Source organism: Cherax quadricarinatus, chromosome 18 (genome assembly GCF_038502225.1).
Source record: "Cherax quadricarinatus isolate ZL_2023a chromosome 18, ASM3850222v1, whole genome shotgun sequence".
In the NCBI taxonomy this organism is placed as follows: domain Eukaryota; kingdom Metazoa; phylum Arthropoda; class Malacostraca; order Decapoda; family Parastacidae; genus Cherax; species Cherax quadricarinatus.
This window is the reverse complement of record NC_091309.1, coordinates 13386197-13405297: the sequence shown is the minus strand read 5'-3', so window position 1 is coordinate 13405297 and position 19101 is coordinate 13386197. Positions and strand designations below refer to the sequence as shown.

Sequence of the window (19101 nt, the reverse complement as noted above, 5' to 3'; positions counted from 1 at the left end):
CCCCAAAAAGAAAATACTTTCATCATCATTCAACACTTTCACCACACTCACACATTATCACTGCTTTTGCAGAGGTGCTCAGAATATAACAGCTTAGAAGCATATACGTATAGAGATACACAACATATCCCTCCAAACTGCCAATATCCCAAACCCCTCCTTTAAAGTGCAGGCATTGTACTTCCCATTTCCAGGACTCAAGTCCGACTATATGAATTGCAAATAGCATTACATATATCAAAAGTTTATTACTAAGTTGTTGTAAATTGGTGATTACTGTATAATGTAGTAGTACTTTTTGATTCTTTAATTACTGTATAGTACTTGTAAAGTATATTTACTTTTTTCAGGCTTGTGCTGGACTATTAGCAGATGCACGTGCAATTGTGGATGTTGCAAGAATTGAAGCATCAAACTACAGAGCTGAATATGGGATGCCTATTCCTTGCAAGGTAAATGCAGCCCAATTTTCATTTTATGTGGGCGATGTGTTCAGAATAGTGGCTTTGGGCACCAGTAATTCATATATATACAGTATTTCTCAAGCTATTAAATACTGAAAAATGTGTCATCATAAGATTAATAATGAAAAATGTGTCATCAGAAAAACCTTATAGGGTGTTGAATACACCCTATAAGCCTTTTCTTTCTTCACCAGCCATCTCCCACTGAGGTAAGGTGACCTAAAAAAGGAAAAACATTCGCTATCATTCATTCGATAGGTGTCATGTCTGAGTTAGCACGTTTGATTGTATTTGTGATTGTAGTATCGGCACTTATTTTTGTTGTTTGTCAGCTCTCAGTAATGTAGTGGAGCATAGTAATGGAATTTTAAGGTCTATATAAAATAGCTTTTGGCTAGTACTTACTGTATACAGTACAAAACAGGAATTTTAAAATTATAAAATTATGATATTAGTTTACATACACAGCACTCTTGTAAGGCTCCTCTATATAGTTCACTTTTTCATAAATGTGGTGGGAAAAGTATATCCAAAATTGAATAGTACTTGCAGAGGCTTTCATACTGCATGCTAATTAACGTTTTATTTACCTCTCCAAACCCTTGTACTATATAGAGGAGCTTAATGAAAGAGCTGACTATACTGTAGTTATGAGCCAACAGATGGTGGTAAAAGACACTTTCAGCAAAAACTTTTTTAATACATTTTACCAGCCGACCTCACCTGACCAGATGGCATCTGACCTGTCCTGATGGCATCTGATCTGACTTTAAGTTGCTTACCTCAGCATGATATTAGGGAAGTTAAACAGTATTGTCAAAATATTAAATGTACTACAGTAATTATTCTTTGTACTCTTTTTTTTACCTACAGCTCCTAGCCGAACGTGTTAGTACCTACCTCCATGCATATACTCTGTACTCTGCAGTGCGACCTTATGGCTGCTCTGTCATGATTGGAGCATTTGATCATGATGGCCCCCAGCTTTACCTCATTGATCCATCAGGCATGTGTAATGTAAGTTTCTTTTTCTATAATAGTCTAAATAAATTATGCCATAATTTTTTTTTTTTTTTCCAACAAGTCTGCCGTCTCCCACCGAGGCAGGGTGACCCAAAAACTAAGAAAATCCCCAAAAAGAAAATACTTTCATCATCATCCAACACTTTCACCTCACCCACACATAATCACTGTTTTTGCAGAGGTGCTCAGAACACAACAGTTTAGAAGCATATACGTATAAAGATACACAACATATCCCTCCAAACTGCTAATATCCCGAACCCCTCCTTTAAAGTGCAGGCATTGTACTTCCCATTTCCAGGACTCAAGTCCGGCTATATAAAAATAACTGGTTTCCCTGAATCCCTTCACTAAATATTACCCTGCTCACACTCCAACAGATCGTCAAGTCCCAAATACCATTCGTCTTCGTTCACTCCTATCGAACACGCTCATGCACGCCTGCTGGAAGTCCAAGCCCCCTCGCCCACAAAACCTCCCTTACCCCTTCCTTCCAACCTTTTCGAGGACGACCCCTACCCCACCTTCCTTCTCCTTATTTTTATATATACCTGTATGCAACATAGGATAAGTGACAAGATACACATAAATTTTAGGTTAAAAGAATGTATTGATTTCATGGTCTTAGTTTGTGTCTTTTTAACTTAATATGTAATGGAATTCTTTTTTAAAATAATTCCTTTACATTTTAAGTTTTGGAGAAATAAAGAAAATATTAAAAGCATTTAAACCACTTTTACTGTATATAGTACAAGTTTAAACCCATTTGTAAAAACAGTTGATTTGTATATATCCTGATCTGCACTGATGCTACTGGACCATATTTTATACATTTGATTGAAAGGATTTAGGATTAAATTTTTCAGTTTTCTCTTAACATTTCGTAAGTGAAATGAGCTTTATTGTCACTGGATTTAGTTTAAATTTAAAAGTACAAGTCATATATATCAGTGTTATTCCTTTTTCAAAATGATTGCTCTCTATTTCATTATCAGTACACTGTAATCTGTAGAAAGAAAATTTCCTGCCTTGATTAATATGAAAGCATTCTGATTATCTGAATAGCTATTCTAACAACCAGTGAGAGGTGATTAGGTGCTTACTTGGGTTGATTTTATTGTGTTTGCAAGAAAGATTTTACTTTGTGACAGTAAAAATAGTTTCCAACCACTGTCGGTGAAGAGATAATCAGTTGCTTTATTTAAGAAAGAGTTTGCATTTACCATTACTGTGAGAGCACATGATAAACTATAAAAATAATGTAAACAAGTACAATTAAATGTAGCTTGATAAACAGGTTGACATATGTTACTTTACATAAATTATTTATATTTACAGGGCTACTTTGGTTGTGCAGTGGGTAAAGCAAAACAAAATGCAAAAACTGAAATTGAGAAATTAAAGTTAAAAGATCTCACATGCCGAGAACTTGTCAAAGAAGCTGCAAAGATGTAAGTAACAGTTTGATGTTTGATATAAATGGCAGACATAAAAACAGTAAGTTTAAGTATCCTCTTTCTTATTTATGTAAAATTTGAATATATGTATGTACTAATATTTTTATGTACTGCATGAAAAAAGAGAGTTGCATTTTTAAACCTTAATCCAAATGCAAGAAAAAGGTGCTTTATACTAAGGTTCAAGTTTTTCTTCTTTTTTTTTTTATTAACACATCAACCATCTCCCACCAAGGTAGGGTGGCCCGAAAAAGAAAAACTTTCACCATCGTTCACTCCATCATTGTCTTACCAGAGGCAAGCTTACACTATAGTTATGAAACTGCAACATTAACACCCCTCCTTCAGAGTGCAGGCACTGTACTTCCAATCTCCAGGACTCAAGTCTGGTCTTCCGTTTTCCCTGAATCCCTTCATAGATGTTACCCTGCTCACACTCCAACAGCACATCAAGTCCTAAAAACCATTTGCTCCTATCTAACACGCTCACGCATGCTTGCTGGAAGTCCAAGCCCCTCTTGCACTAAACCTCCTCTACCCCCTCCCTCCCAACCTTTCCTAGGATAACCCCTACCTTGCCTTCCCTCCACTACAGATTTATACACTCTCGAAGTCATTCTATTTGTTCCATCCTCTACATGTCCGAACCACCTCAACAACCCCTCCTCAGCCCTCTGGATAATAGTTTTAGTAATCCTGCACCTCCTAATTTCCAAACTACGAATTCTTTGCATTATATTCACACCACACATTGCCCTCAGACATGACATCTCCACTGCCTCCAGCCTTCTCTTCACTGCAGCATTCACCACCTATGCTTCACACCCATATAAAAGTGTTGGTATAACTATACTCTCACACATTCCCCTCTTTGTTTCCATGGTCAAATTTCTTTGTCTCCACAGACTCCTAAGTGCACCACTCACCTTTTTCCCCTCATCAGTTCTGTGATTCACCTCATCTTTCATAGAACCATCTGCTGACACGTCCACTCCTAAATATCTGAATACATTCACCTCCTCCATACTCTCTCCCTCCAATCTGATATCCAGTCTTTCATTACCTAATTTTTTTGTTATCCTCATCACCTCACTCTTTCCTATATTCACTTTCAATTTTTTTCTTTTGCATACCTTACCAAACTCATCCACCAACCTCTGTAACTTCTCTTCAGAATCTCTCAAAATCAGAGTGTCATCAGCAAAAAGCAACTGTGACAACTCCCACTTTGTTAGATTCTTTATCTTTTAACCCCACACCTCTTGCCAACACCTGAGCATTCACTTCTCTTACAACCCCATCTATAAATATATTGAACAACATGGTGACATCACACATCCTTATCTAAGGCCTATTATGAATCTTTAATCTCATTAAAGGGATGTCTGATATTACTGGATCAGACACATTTGTTGAGACAAATGGGCATTCTGGCTCCGTTAATTAAAGTCTCTGGTAGTGCAAAGAATGCAGGCCATAACCCTTTTCATTTCAGAAAGTGGGAAAATATTGGCATCACTTTTCCCACGGGGAAGTCACTGTCCCTGGGTCGGAGAAATAATTTTCTCCACAGAACTTTGCAACATGGCCTAAGTAAAAACAAACAATCTCATGCCACTGACTGGTATTATTTGGCAGGTAGATTGCATAATAGTTAAGAATCAATACCTTTCAATGTTTTGGTCATAAATTAATCTGCTGCAATGTGGGAGAATTAAGTTTCCTATTTAATGATATAATTGATTTAATTATAAATGGTTTGATGCTGCAATGCAAATCATCTCAGTGGTCCCTTCACTTTATTTAAAGCATCCATATATTTCCTTTATGTTGATCTGCTATGTCTAGTTGAACTTTCTCTTCTCTGCTATTACTCTTTCTAAGTAGACATTTTATTTATAGTTATGTACAGCAATTTTGATTGCTTTCTTGTGTGGTTTATCCTTTTCTTGTGTGAGTACAATTTCTTCATTTTATTGTGTAACTCTGAGTAATTTTTGTGTAATTAATGATTTGCCTGAATAATTTTTAAATTTTCCTTTATTGTTGGGGATATTGAGCTCATAGCAATATTACAGGCAGTGAGGGTGCAGTCTTCCTTCGAGAAATAAAAATAATACAGGTTATACAATGACTGTTATTATTATTAATAACAATAATCCTTTAATGCTATGCTACAGCACTTCTATTAATAGTTATCAGCTAAATGCTGTACTTGTAGTACTGTACTGTACTATATTGTACTGAGCAGTACAAGTAGAAATTATAATGTAGCTGATTCACTCAGATCCTTGAATTAATAAGCCTCATTAAATACTACTACTATCAACAAACCGACCATATCCCACCGAGGCAGGGTGGCCCAAAAAGAAAAACAAAAGTTTCTCCTTTTAAATTTAGTAATACATACAGGAGAAGGGGCTACTAGCCCCTTGCTCCTGGCATTTTAGTCGCTTCTTATGACACACATGGCTCATGGAGGAAGACTTCTGTTCCACTTCCCCATGGAGAAAAGAGGAAATAAACAAGAACAGGAACTAGTAAGGAAATAGAAGAAAGCCCAGATGGGCATGTGTATATATATGCTTGTCTATGCATGTGCAGTGTGACCTAAGTGTAAGTAGAAGTAGCAAAACATACCTGAAATCTTGCTGTTTATGAGACAGAAAAGACACCAGAAATCCTACCATCATGTAAAGCAATTACAGGCTTCCATTTTACACTCACTTGGCAGGACAGTAGTAGCTTCCTGGGCAGTTGCTGTCTACCAACCTACTACCTAGGATTCTTCTTCTTTCAACAAAACCGGCCGTATCCCACCGAGGCAGGGTGGCCCAAAAAGGAACACAAAAGTTTCTCTTTTTAAATTTAGTAATTTATACAGGATAAGGGGTTACTAGCCCCTTGCTCCCTGCATTTTAGTCGCCTCTTACAACACGCATGTCTTACAGAGGAAGAATTCTGTTCCACTTCTCCATGGAGATAAGAGGAAATAAACAAGAACAAGAACTAGAAAGAAAATAGCAGAAAACCCAGAGGGGTGTATGTATATATATATGCTTGTACATGTATGTGTAGTGTGACCTAAGTGTAAGTAGAAGTAGGAAGACGTACCTGAAATCTTGCATGTTTATGAGACAGAAGAAAGGACACCAGCAATCCTACCATCATGAAGAGCAGGTTTGATATTAACTATTGATGAATGAGATATTTCACTGAAAATTTGCTGTAGAATTTGCAGTATGAACACATTAGCTTACAATTATTGCTCTTGGAAATGCAAAACCCCACACTTTCTCTGTCATCTTCTCCACCTTTTTCTGTCCATTTATAAGAAATTATTAACTAATTAAATATTGCTGGGAGTCCCTAAATTCAGTAAATACACAGACTATCTCGAGTCATTGTTTTTCATGAAGTAAATAAAAATATCCTTAATTTAATCTTCACTCTTTAAGCTATGAGCTTAGTTTCCTAACAAATTAGGAAGTCAATTTTTCAGGCACATAATCTAATGTGCCTGAAAAGATATATTCAGTTTAGCTTTGGATTTTAAATATGAACAAAAGTTAGAGATATAGAACAAAAGTTAGAGATAAGATAGGTCCCCTTAAAAATAACTATGGGCATCTTACTGACAAAGAGAATGAAATGTGCTCGATTTTAAATAATTATTTTCTCTCGGTTTTTACACAGGAAGACACTGACAATATTCCAGTAATTAATTTTTATAGTGGGCTAGAAGAAGATAAATTATGTAACATCACAGTCACTAGTGAAATGGTTGTGAAGCAGATAGACAGACTGAAGCAAAATAAGTTGCTGGGTCCTGATGAGGTTTTTTCAAGAGTTCTTAAGGAATGCAAAATGGAACTCTGTGAACCATTAACTAATATTTTTAATTTATCTCTTCAAACAGGTGTAGTGTCTGATATGTGGAAGATGGCTAATGTAATTCCTATTTTTAAAACGGGACAAGTTGTTACCGTCAAATTACCGCCCAATAAGCCTGACCTCAATTGTAGGCAAATTACTAGTCAATTATAGCTGAGATTATAAGAAGCCATCTCGATAAGCATAGCTTGATTAATGATACTCAGCATGGATTCACAAGAGGCCGGTCTTGTCTAACTAATATATTAACTTTCTTCAGTAAAGCTTTTGAGGCTGTTGACCACGATAAAGAGTTTGATATTATTTACTTAGATTTTAGTAAGGCTTTTGATAGAGTTCCGCACCAAAGACTATTAAAGAAAGTGGCAGCTCATGGCATTGGGGGAAAAGTGCTCTCATGGATCGAGTCATGGCTCACAGACAGGAAGCAGAGAGTGTCCATAAATGGGGTTAAATCCGAGTGGGGATCAGTAACAAGTGGTGTTCCACAGGGATCAGTCTTGGGCCCGTTGTTGTTTATAATATATATCAATGACCTTGATGAGGGAATTACTAGTGATATGAGCAAATTTGCTGATGACACAAAGATAGGTAGGATAATTGATTCAAATGTAGACATTAGGGAACTTCAGGAGGATTTAAACAAACTATATTCTTGGTCAGAAAAGTGGCAGATGCAGTTCAATGTAGATAAATGCAAGGTTCTGAAGCTCGGGAGTGTCCATAACCCTAGCACTTATAAGTTAAATGATGTAGAGCTTAGCCATACAGATTGCAAAAAGGACTTGGGGGTTATGGTGAGCAGCAACCTTAAACCAAGACAGCAATGCCTAAGCATACGTAATAAGGCAAATTGATTACTGGGATTTATATCAAAAAGTGTAAGCAACAGAAGTCCAGAGGTCATACTGCAGCTTTATACATCATTAGTAAGGCCTCACCTAGATTATGCAGCTCAATTCTGGTCTCCATATTACAGAATAGACATAAATTCGTTAGCAAACATTCAGCGTAGGATGACTAAATTAATACATAGCATTAGAAATCTTCCTTATGAAGAAAGATTGAAGACTCTTAAGTTACATTGACTTGTTAGAGGAAGAATGAGGGGAGACCTGATCGAAGTGTATAAGTGGAAGATAGGTATTAATAAAGGGGATATTAATGAGGTCTTGAGGATATCTCTCCAAGAGAGAACTCGCAGTAATGGATTTAAATTAGATAAGTTTAGATTTAGAAAGGACACAGGAAAGTATTGGTTTGGAAATAGGGTAGTTGATGAGTGGAACAGTCTACCTAGTTGGGTTATTGAGGCTAGGACTTTGGGTAGTTTCAAATTTAGGTTGGATAAGTACATGAGTGGGAGGGGTTGGATTTGAGTGGGACTTGCACATCAGAGCTTATTTCTTGGGTAGCATTGAAAATTGGGTTGGTCAAATGTTTTGTTAGTGGGATGAATTGTAAAGGACCTGCCTAGTATGGGCCAACAGGCCTGCTGCAGTGTTCCTCCTTTCTTATGTTTTTATGCATCTGAAGTCTAGCAGCTTGGTTGGTACATGCCCATACTATTGAAAACTTATGAATTTTCATAAAGCTGGTGATTGAAACCTTGGTTAAAACAGTGCTTTAAGTTTCCTCTCATCTACAACTTATGATACTTTTAACCCCTTTTACTGTTGCAGTCCCCAAAAATAAAAATGCTGAGGAAAAGGACACATGCACAGTTTAGGATATCAGACATCTGGGACTGATGAAGCCGTAGTGATCAGTCAATAGTAAGAAAGGCACATGAGCAAATTAGCTAAGAATTAGGTCAAATTGAGGAGTGGAAAAGTGGGCGAAAATGCTGATGTGTAAATTGCGCCCACACTGCCAACTTTGTACCTGCTGCTAACTCTAAATTTTCCATTCAACTATCAAATCTACCCTTTAAAGTGCACAGAAGTTGGTAATTTAAAAACAAAGTACAAAATAAACACTGTAGGAATTCCATCCACTAAAGCAACCATTCCTCTGTTCATTAATCGTGTCTCCAGGTCTCTCATATATAAAACTTGGCCTCCATTTTGAATACATCATCTCACAAAAAACATGAAGTTTTACCATATTTCCCAGATTAATAAAATGTAACCAAGAATGATGGTCATGATTTAGACCATCCCAATAAATTTAGCTGACCAAGTAAAAACCCAAAAAACAGACTGGGTGAAGGAGGTAGGGGTAGGGGACCCCTACCCTTTCTTAGGAAAATTGCAAAAATCCTAATATTTTCACCTCTTTGAACTCTCTCAAGCTACTTCCTATCTGAAACCAACCAAAATCATCTCTATTTCACTAGCATGTCTTTCATTCTATCAATTGATACCAAGAAAAAGCCAGTGAAACCCTATAAATCCTCCTAGAAAACATGTTGAAGTTGCCATTTTAAATAAATCATAAGGTCAGTGGTTTACTCTTCTTATTATGCATTACATGGGGCTGTTTCTTTTTTTATATGTTGTGCATACTCACCACACACCTATTTTTTCATGTCTAGGCCAAAATTTACCACTCGCAGCATATTTGAGGTTGTCGTTCTTAAAACATAGATCTATGTGAACAACACTGTCATCAGTAACATTGAACTAACTACATGGGAGACAATGAAAGTGCCAAATAGCTCTAACTTCTTTTATTATTGCAACTTTCAGATGAGTACCAGTGTTTCCTGGGCTTAACTATAAATCTAATTTTAGATTACTTATGTAATAAGTAATCTAGAATTAGTAAAAACCCATTACCTTATTAACAGAAAGCTTATTCACATATGCATACTTCATTTGTACCCGTTTTATTTTTCAGCATTTATCTAGTTCATGATGAAGTGAAGGACAGGCATTTTGAAATGGAACTCTCTTGGGTTTGTGAAGAATCTGGAGGACTTCATCAGCTTGTTCCAGAAACTGTATACAAGGAGGCAGAGCGATACGCCAAAGCTGCTTTGGAGGAGGACTCTTCTGATGAAGATGAAGAAATGTAAAGCCCTGCAAATCAATAATTTTTTTTTTTTGAACTGTGAACACTTCAGGAACTGTCTTTGCATAACATTTTTTTAATGTAGGTTTTACAAGATAAACAGTAAACTTAACCTATGGAGAGTGATGTGGTTCAGCACACAGCTTGGCAAACAGAAGAAACCTCTAAACAAACTTCAGGATACCTTGCATATGACGACAACTTTTGCAGGAGTTTGTTTTGGGCATATATTGAAACAGTAATGCATCGATGCATTTCATGTCTTTGTTCATATATCTTGTTTGAAAAATATGAAGCCACCTGTTATTTGAGTTGCTTATATTTTTATTGCAACTAATTTTTTATAATGTGTATTTGTGAAAATTGCTATAATAAATAAATCTTATAGCTGGATATTTTATTACCCGTGATTGATGGTATGATGGTTGACAGTTTTCTTAAAGTCCAGTACAGTACTTAATCATAATTAATGCCACAACAGATTTTAATGTACAAGATTTGCTTTCCTTATTGCATTTCTTTTATTATATTTTTTACCTTGGTATTTCTTTCATTTTCTCCATGGGGAAGTGGAACAGAATTCTTCCTCCGTAAGCCATGCATGTCATAAGAGGCGACTAAAATGCCAGGAGCAAGGGGCTAGTAACCCCTTCTCCTGTATATATTACTAAATGTAAAAGGAGAAACCTTCGTTTTTCCTTTTGGGCCGCCCAGCCTCGGTGAGATACAGCCGGTGTGTTGAAAGAAGAAAAAAGATGTCTTTCATTTATTTCTGAGCAAGCCTCCCCTCTCTCCATGAAATTGAAAAGTAAGAGAATATCAGCCCTTTTCAATGAAAACATTCAGGGAGTTGTACTGAACCCTAATTGCTTCCCATTTCTCAAGCAATGAACGTCCCTTGGCAGGCTGGCTGCTTGTTAGTGAAAAACTGGATGTGTGAAGTGGCCTCAGGCATAAATAATGTACAGTACCTGGATCAATCTACTGTGCAGTATAACATAAGCACTACCACGTGCATGTAATAGTAATAATACAATGTAATACGAGGTGCTTGCATGTGTGGGACATTAAAGGATAATCCATTCAATTCAATATATGGAATTGATCAATGTTTCCATTATCACCCCCTAAAGGAAGGTTCCTTGATGCTGGTGAGAGGCTCTTGATCTAGGGAATTGAATTTGCTCCAGTTCCCTGAATTAAGTTTGAATACCTTCCACATCCCCCCACAGGTGCTGTATTATCCTACGGGTTTAGCGCTTCCCAATTGATTATAATAAAGGTCCATTATCACTTACTATCCCCTCAAGGGAGGTTCCTTGATGCTGGTGAGGGGCTGTTGATCTAGGTAATTGGATCTGTGCTCTGGTTCCCTGAATTGAGTCTGAATACCTTCCATCCACATCCCCACAGGCACTGTATAATACTATTGGTTTAGCGCTCCCCCATGATTATAATAATAATAATCACTTACTAGATATTCTAAATAGTACATTTGAATATATTAGCTTGATGCTTCTGGAAATGGGAAGTACATTGCATACACTTTGAAGAGTGGGGCTGTTGAAATTCGTAGTATTATTTGAAATATGATATCCATGTACTTCTGGAAAGACATATAATAAGTGATGGCAAATGTGTTTCTTATGGGTCCTCTCCTCCCTTTATGGAAACTGGTTGCATTGTTCATTTGTGTTGTATGCTTGCCAATAACACTTCTCTTGGAAAATTCTCAAGAAAAGCAGAAAAGAGTGATGGATAAATTTGGGAGGGCAAGCACAAGTGAACATACAAAAAGCAAGGAGATGAGTAACAAATGTCTAGGTAGTGAAAGACTGAATATCAGACTGAAAGGAAGGGATAGAGGGCAAGTGAATATGTTCGCATATTTGGGAGTAGGTGTGTCAGTAAATGGGTATATAAAAGATGAGGTGAACCTTAGAAAAGGATAGTGCTTAATTCTAATTGTAATAATAATAGACAAGAATAGGGAAACCAGTTAGCCGGACTTGAGTCCTGGAAATGGGAAGTACAATGCTTGCACTTTAAAGGAGGGGTTTGGGATATTGTCAGTTTGGAGGGACATCTAAATTGTCGTATGTGAGCGCCTCTGCAAAGATGGTGATTATATATAGGTGATGGTGAAAGTGTTGAATGATGAAAGATTTCTTCTTTCTCTTTGGGCTTTTCTTGTTGGGTCACCCTGGATTGGTGGGAAATGGCCAACGTGTTAAAAAAAAAAAGAATAGGGGTAGCAGGAAAGGTAGGCAGAGTGTTTAGCATATGTGGAAAGAAAGAAATTTGTCTATTGAGGCAAGAAGGGGAAGAATGTACCAGAGTAGAGGTATTATATGAATATGAGGAAGGGGCTTTAAACATTGCCACAAGAAGACTGGATTATTATTATAATCATAACCAAGCGCTAAACCCACAAAGGTCATACAGCACTGAGGAAGAGGCTGGAGGCAGTGGAGATGCCATGTTTGAAAGCAATATGTGGTGTGAACATTATGTAGAATTTTTTTTTTTACATGTCGGCCATTTCCCACTGAGGCAGGGTGACCTAAAAAAGAAAGAAAAACCCGGAAAGAAATAAAAAAACTTTCATCATTCAGCACTTTCACCAACACTCATACATAATCACTGTCTTTGCAGAGGCGCTCAGATACGACAGCTTAGACATCCCTCCAAATTGCCAATATCCCAAACCCCCTCCTTTAAAGTGCAAGCATTGTACATCCCATTTCCAGGACTCAAGTCCGGCTAATCAGTTTGCCTGAATTCCTTCACAAAATATTACCCTGCTCACACTCCAACAGATCGTCAGGTCCCAAAACCCATTCGTCTCCATTCACTCCTATCTAACACGCTCACGCACACTTGCTAGAAGTCCAAGCCCCTCGCCCACAAAACCGCCTTTACTCCCTCCAACCTTTCCTAGGACAACCCCTACCCCACCTTCCTTCCACTACAGATTTATACGCTCTCCAAGTCATTCTACTTTGTTCCATTCTCTCTAAATGACCAAACCACCTCAACAACCACTCTTTAGCCCTCTGACTAATACTTTTAGTAACTCCACACCTCCTCCTAATTTCCACACATTGCCCTTAGACACGACATCTCCACTGCCTCCATCCGTCTCCTTGTGGCAGCATTTACAACCCATACTTCACTCCCACATAAGAGTGTTGGTACCACTATACTTCTGTACATTCCCTTCTTTGCCTCCATGGATAACGTTATTGTCTCCACAGATACCTCAAAGTATCATTCACCTTTTTTCTTCAATTCTACAGTTAACTTTGTCCTTCATAAACCCATCTACTGACAAGTCAACTCCTAAATATCTGAACACATTTACTTCTTCCATACTCCCTCCAATGTGATATCCAGTTTTTGTTTATCTAAATCGTTTGATACCCTTATCACCTTACTCTTATCTATGTTCTCTTTCAACTTTCTTCCTTTACACACGCTCCCAAACTCGTCCACTTATCTTTGCAACATTTCTTTAGACTCTCCCAAAAGCACAGTATCATCAGCAAAAACTAACTGTGTCAACTCGCATTTTGTAAATGATTCCTCAATTTAATCCCACCACTCTCCCCAACACTAGCAGATATTTCTTTTAGAACCCCCATCTATAAATATGTTAAACAACCATGGTGACATTACACATCTCTAAGACCTACTTTTACTAGGAGGTAATCTCCCTCGTTCCTACACACCCAAACCTGAGCCTCACTATCCTCATAAAAACTTGACAGCATTTAGTAACTTACTACCTATTCTATACACTTGCAACATCTGCCACCTTGCAGTCCTATCCACTATCGTATATATGTCGTGCCGAATAGGTAAAACTTGCAGTTTTGGCTTAATTAGCAATGCTCTTCTTGCCGACCCCTCAAGGAAGGTTCCTTGATGTTGGTGAGGGGCTCTTGATTTAGGGAATTGGATCTGTGCTCCAGTTCCCCGAATTAAGCCTGAATGCCTTCCACATTCCCCCCCCAGGCGCTGTATAATCCTCCGGGTTTAGCGCTTCCCCCTTGATTATAATAATAATAATCTTCTTGCCGAATAACGCAAGCAAAAACTTACGTATGCAATAATTTCGCAAAAATCATTCTGAACCTTAAGAAAAAAATATATTTCATTGTGTTTGTTTATTCAATTATTGTAAACCTATCTAAAATATATTGAGTTGGATTAGGCTAAATTAAATTGTGCTTGTTATAATAAGGTTAGATAAGTTTTCTAAGGTTCTTTTGGTATAAAATTATTAATTTTTACATTAACATAAATGAAATAAATATATCATTAAATTTATAAGAGAAAATTATAGAAAAGACTTATTTAAAATTAAGTCCTTTCTAAAATTTTCTCTTATACGCACATTTACAGATATGTTTTTATTTATGTTAATGTAAAAATTATTATTGTGAGGAATCGACAGCATGCCCAGCCCTTCTAGGGCAGGGTAGGTGCTTGAGCCAGAGCTTGCGGCTCACAAGACTGTCATTCCCATTAACCCCCTTGAGGCGGGGATGGCAGACCAGAGGCCTAGCTTCTCTCTACGAGCCCCGTGAGGGCGGGGAATGTGGCTAGGCCTGGGGACAATTGGTTCCAACGATGAGGGGGAACTTGTACCTCCTCCCATGAGAGACTTAGGTCTCAGACACTCCCTAGACAGGGAGCCAAGGCCGGGCCGCCACTTGGAAAAGGCCCGGGCCGGGAGAATACCAGCGAATCAACAAGGAGAAGTATTATTGTGAGGAACTTTGAAATGTTGATGAAGAAAGGGAGGTAGTAATGTCATGCACTGGCCAAGGAGGTATAACATCTTTTAGGAGTGAAAACGAGCAAGATGTGAGTGTGGGGAAGGTGCGTGAGGCATTACCTAGAATGAAAGGGGGTAAAGCAGCTGGAACTGACGGCCCCGCAAGGAAGGTTCCTTGATGTTGGTGAGGGGCTCTTGATTTAGGGAATTGAATCTGTGCTCCAGTTCCCCAAATTAAGCCTGAATGCCTTCCACATCCCCCCAGGTGCTGTATAATCCTCCGGGTTTAGCGCTTCCCCTTGATTATAATAATAATATAATGGAACTGACGGGATTATGACAGAAATGTTAAAAGCAGGGGTAGATATAGTGTTGGAGTGGTTGGTACTTTTTATTTAATAAATGTAAGAAAGAGGGGAAGGTACGTAGGGATTGGCAGAGAGCGTGTATAATTATGTACTTTATATAAAGGGAAGGGGGACAAAAGAGACTGTAAAAATTATAGGGGAATACATTTACTGAGTATACCAGGTAAAGTGTATGGTATTATTGAAAGAATTAGAGGTAAGACAGAGAGCAGGATTGTGGATGAGCAAGGAGGCTTTAGAATGGGTAGGGGATGTGTAGATCAGGCGTTTACATTGAAGCATATACGTGAAAAGTATTTAGATAAAGGTAGGGAAGTTTTCATTGCAGTTATGGATTTAGAAAAGGCATATGATAGATTGATAAGGGAGCAATGTGGCATATGTTACAAGTATATGGAATAGGTAGTAAGTTACTAAATGCTGAAGAGTTTTTATAAGGATAATGAGGCTCAGGTTAGGGTGTGTAGGAGAGAGGGAGATTACTTCCCAGAAAAAGTAGGTCTTAGACAAGTATGTGTAATGTCACCATGGTTGTTTAACATATTTATAGATGGGGTTGTAAAAGTAAATGCTAGGGTGTTGGGGAGAGGGGTGGGATTAAATTATGGGAAATCAAATACAAAATGGGAAATGACACAGTTATCTTTTGCTCTTGATGCTGTGCTTTTGGGGGATTCTCAAGAAAAGTTGCAAAGGTTAGTGGACGAGATTTTGAGGGTGTGTAAAGGTAGAAAGTTGAAAGTGAACATAGATAAGAGTAAGGTGATGAGGGTATCAAACGATTTAGGTAAAGAAAAATTGGATTTCACATTGGAGGGAGGGAGTATGGAAGAAGTGAATGTTTTCAGATATTTGGGAGTTGACTTGTCAGCGGATAGGTGTATGAAGGATGATGTAAACCACAGAATTTATGAAGGTGCGTTAAGGTATCTCTGGAGACAAAGAACGTTATTCATGGAGGCAAAGAAGGGAATGTACAAGAGTATATTGTTACCAACACTCTTATATGGGTGTGAAGCTTGGGTTGTAAATGCTGCAGCGAGGAGGCAGCTGGAGACAGTGGAGATGTCCTGTCTAAGGCAATTTGTTGTGCAGATATTATGCAGAGAATTCGTAGTGTGGAAATTAGGAGGAGGTGTGGAGTTACTAAAAGCATTAGTCAGAAGGCTGAAGAGGGGCTGTTCAGGTGATTTGGTCATTTAGAGGGAATGGAACAAAGAAGAATGACTTGGAGAGCCTATAAATCTATTGGAGAAGGAAGGTGGGGTAGGGGTCGTCCCCGAAAAGGTTGGAGGGAGGGGTTAAAGGAGGTTTTGTGGGCGAGGGGCTTGGACTTCCAGCAAGCGTGCGTGAGTGTTAGAAGTGAATATATATATATATATATATATATATATATATATATATATATATATATATATATATATATATATATATATATATATATATATATATATATATATATATATAGGAGAGTACACACACACAAGAACTTTGGGAAGTTTGTGCATTATTTAGAAAGTATATCGGCAGTTCCCTTCATTTTAAGATTTTCGTCGATGTGATTATTATTATTATTATTATTATTATTATTATTATTATTATTATTATTATTTAGGGGAAGCGCTCAACCTGTAGGGGACATGCAGTCAGGTTCGATTGAAGGGGAAAATTTCCATTCCTTGGATCAGGAACACCTCACTGACATCATGGAGCCTCCCTTGAGAGACCTAGGTAGTCCTAACCAACACTTAAACAGGTGCTCATTAAGTCCATTACAATTTACAGAGCAAAAATTCTAGGGACATTTATTGCTTTATCCTTATATCATATTCCTAGTATTTCCAAAGCTAACTTTGGAGGACCACTTGGCTCCCACTTTATCACTGCCGTCTAGCAAGTATTCAGGTATTCCGGTGATGTCTTCCATAACTAGGATTTGAGTGCTTAGCGTTCGCTATAATTGCAGTGAGTGCTTGGTTCAGAACGTTAGATCCTAGTTAACTAGGAAATAATGGTGCATGTCTCAGTGCAGCACTAGAGATAATGATGACATCCAGGGATGAAGAAGCTCCCTCCTCATCCCCTCCAGTTCCTCAGATCTTATCCCGAGTGCTGTTGGTAGGCAAGCTTATGGGGGGAGTGTGGACGGGGTGTTATTGTATTCATGGGACAACGCTAAACCCCCCTGGATAATGGGAGATAATCAGGTTTTATATATGGAAGGGGAGGGTAGTTACAGTGTCTTTCATTAAAAGCCGTAAGATAAGATTAAGGAACATTCCTTCAAGGGAGGGGAAGAGATATTTGTTTGGAGGGATGGGGAGGAGGGTGTTCGGGAGGCAGCAGTGGGTGCTAGTCCAGGAACTCGGTAAGTTGGCCTGGACACATGTTAGTTCTCCGTGGACACTCCTCAGGACCACCACCTGGATAGTGAAACTCCTCGGTGTGCGATACATCAGTGATGGAGATGCGTCTCGTCTTATGTAAGTATATTTCATTTATTTCCTCCAAGTGTTATTGTCTGGTTACATTTAATTCCTGTAGACTAAGTCTTTAACGTTATCCCATTGAAAATACTATAACTACTACTACAGCGCTGTATGACCCTTATGAGTTTAGCGCGCAGTTATGATTATACTACTACTGCTAATAATATGATAGTGATGATACGTATCACAAGAAAACGCGAAACCTGTATGGGCCACTCAGCGCAGTGTTTATACGAAAATGGTCGAGATGTAATGTTTGGAGTATAGTAATGAGGGTACCTACTGTACCTGCGACGATGAGGCCGTGGCGGCCACACGTCACAAACGGAGCTACTGTATGTCTGCCCGGTGCCCAGTTCCTACAGCTGCAGGAAATATGTCACTGACTTTTTTGGGGGGATTATCCTAGGTAATTTACGCTGTGTATGATAATTGTACTTCTGTGTACCTGTGCTTAAATAAACTCATGCGCTAAGTACATGCGTACACGCAAGCTTTTTGTGTATGTACACATACCTTTTTTTTTTTTACCCAACACTTGAATACTTAAAGCAGGTCAAAATCAAAATAAAAAATATTAAAAAAAATTCCCATACAATATAAATGCATTTTTGAAGGGCAAAGCACTGAGGTCTGAAATTTTCTCCCACTTGACTAGAGTACTTCATCACATAGGATATGACATCCACTAGGACTGGAGTTTCTAACACAGACAATCAGAACTAGGTCTTGGGGATGATGGTGGGAGAGAGAAGTCACACGAGACCAGCAACCAGGTAGTTTTCATTAATATGCAGGTGGGATGCCAGCGTCTTGCGTCGAGTCCACCTCACCATCACCACAACACTCACTCCTAACACCCCACTCACATTCACCACCACGCTACACTCGCCAGCAGTCTACTCTTACCACCACGCCACACTCACCACTAGTCCACTCTTACCACCACGCCACACTCACCACTAGTCCACTCTTACCACCACGCCACACTCACCACTAGTCCACTCTTACCACCACGCAACACTCACCACCAGTCTACTCTTACCACCACGCCACACTCTCCACTAGTCCACTCTTACCACCACGCCACACTCACCACTAATCCACTCTTACCACCACGCCACACTCACCACTAGTCCACTCTTAACACCACGCCACACTCACCACTAGTCCACTCTTACCACCACGCAACACTCACCATCAGTCTACTCTTACCACCACGCCACACTCATCACCAGTCCACTCTTACCACCACGCCACACTCACCACCAGTCTACTCTTACCACCACGCCACTCCTAGCCCACACATAGCACCCCAGGAACAACCACCACTCATTATCACCACCGCAATACTGACTTTTATAGTATGTGAACACTGTGTTCCAGTACTTAGAGTGTGTGAGCACAGTTCCTGAGTTAGTGTAATTGCTTTAGACTTCATAAGGAGTGAGCCAAGGGCGGCGCCAGAATTTCTATGGATGGAAGGCTTAGGGTTAGTGGTTGATTATTTGGTTGGAAGTGGGGCTAAGAAACGTGTTTTAAAATAGCGTTATCATTCTTACATTTTTTACTTTGGGGGTTGTGGGAATTTTTGGGGCTTAACGCCAC

The 19101-nt window shown here is 38.7% G+C and overlaps 2 protein-coding genes across 2 annotated transcripts in view; both read left to right on the top strand.

Moving 5' to 3' along the window:
* Positions 1-10240, top strand: part of Prosalpha7 (proteasome alpha7 subunit) — a 22053-nt gene extending 11813 nt beyond the window's left edge. Inside the window, exons 4-7 of the mRNA XM_053777619.2 lie at positions 351-452; positions 1338-1481; positions 2826-2938; positions 9680-10240. Coding sequence (XP_053633594.1) covers positions 351-452; positions 1338-1481; positions 2826-2938; positions 9680-9857 — 537 coding nt within the window. The 3' untranslated portion in view covers positions 9858-10240. The remainder of the gene's footprint in view (positions 1-350; positions 453-1337; positions 1482-2825; positions 2939-9679) is intronic.
* A 7071-nt stretch (positions 10241-17311) lies between these two features.
* The window catches only part of LOC128689394 (uncharacterized), a 31436-nt gene continuing 29646 nt past the window's right edge, over positions 17312-19101 (top strand). The window contains exon 1 of the mRNA XM_053777617.2: positions 17312-17487. Within this exon, the coding sequence (XP_053633592.1) occupies positions 17466-17487 (22 nt within the window). The 5' untranslated portion in view covers positions 17312-17465. The remainder of the gene's footprint in view (positions 17488-19101) is intronic.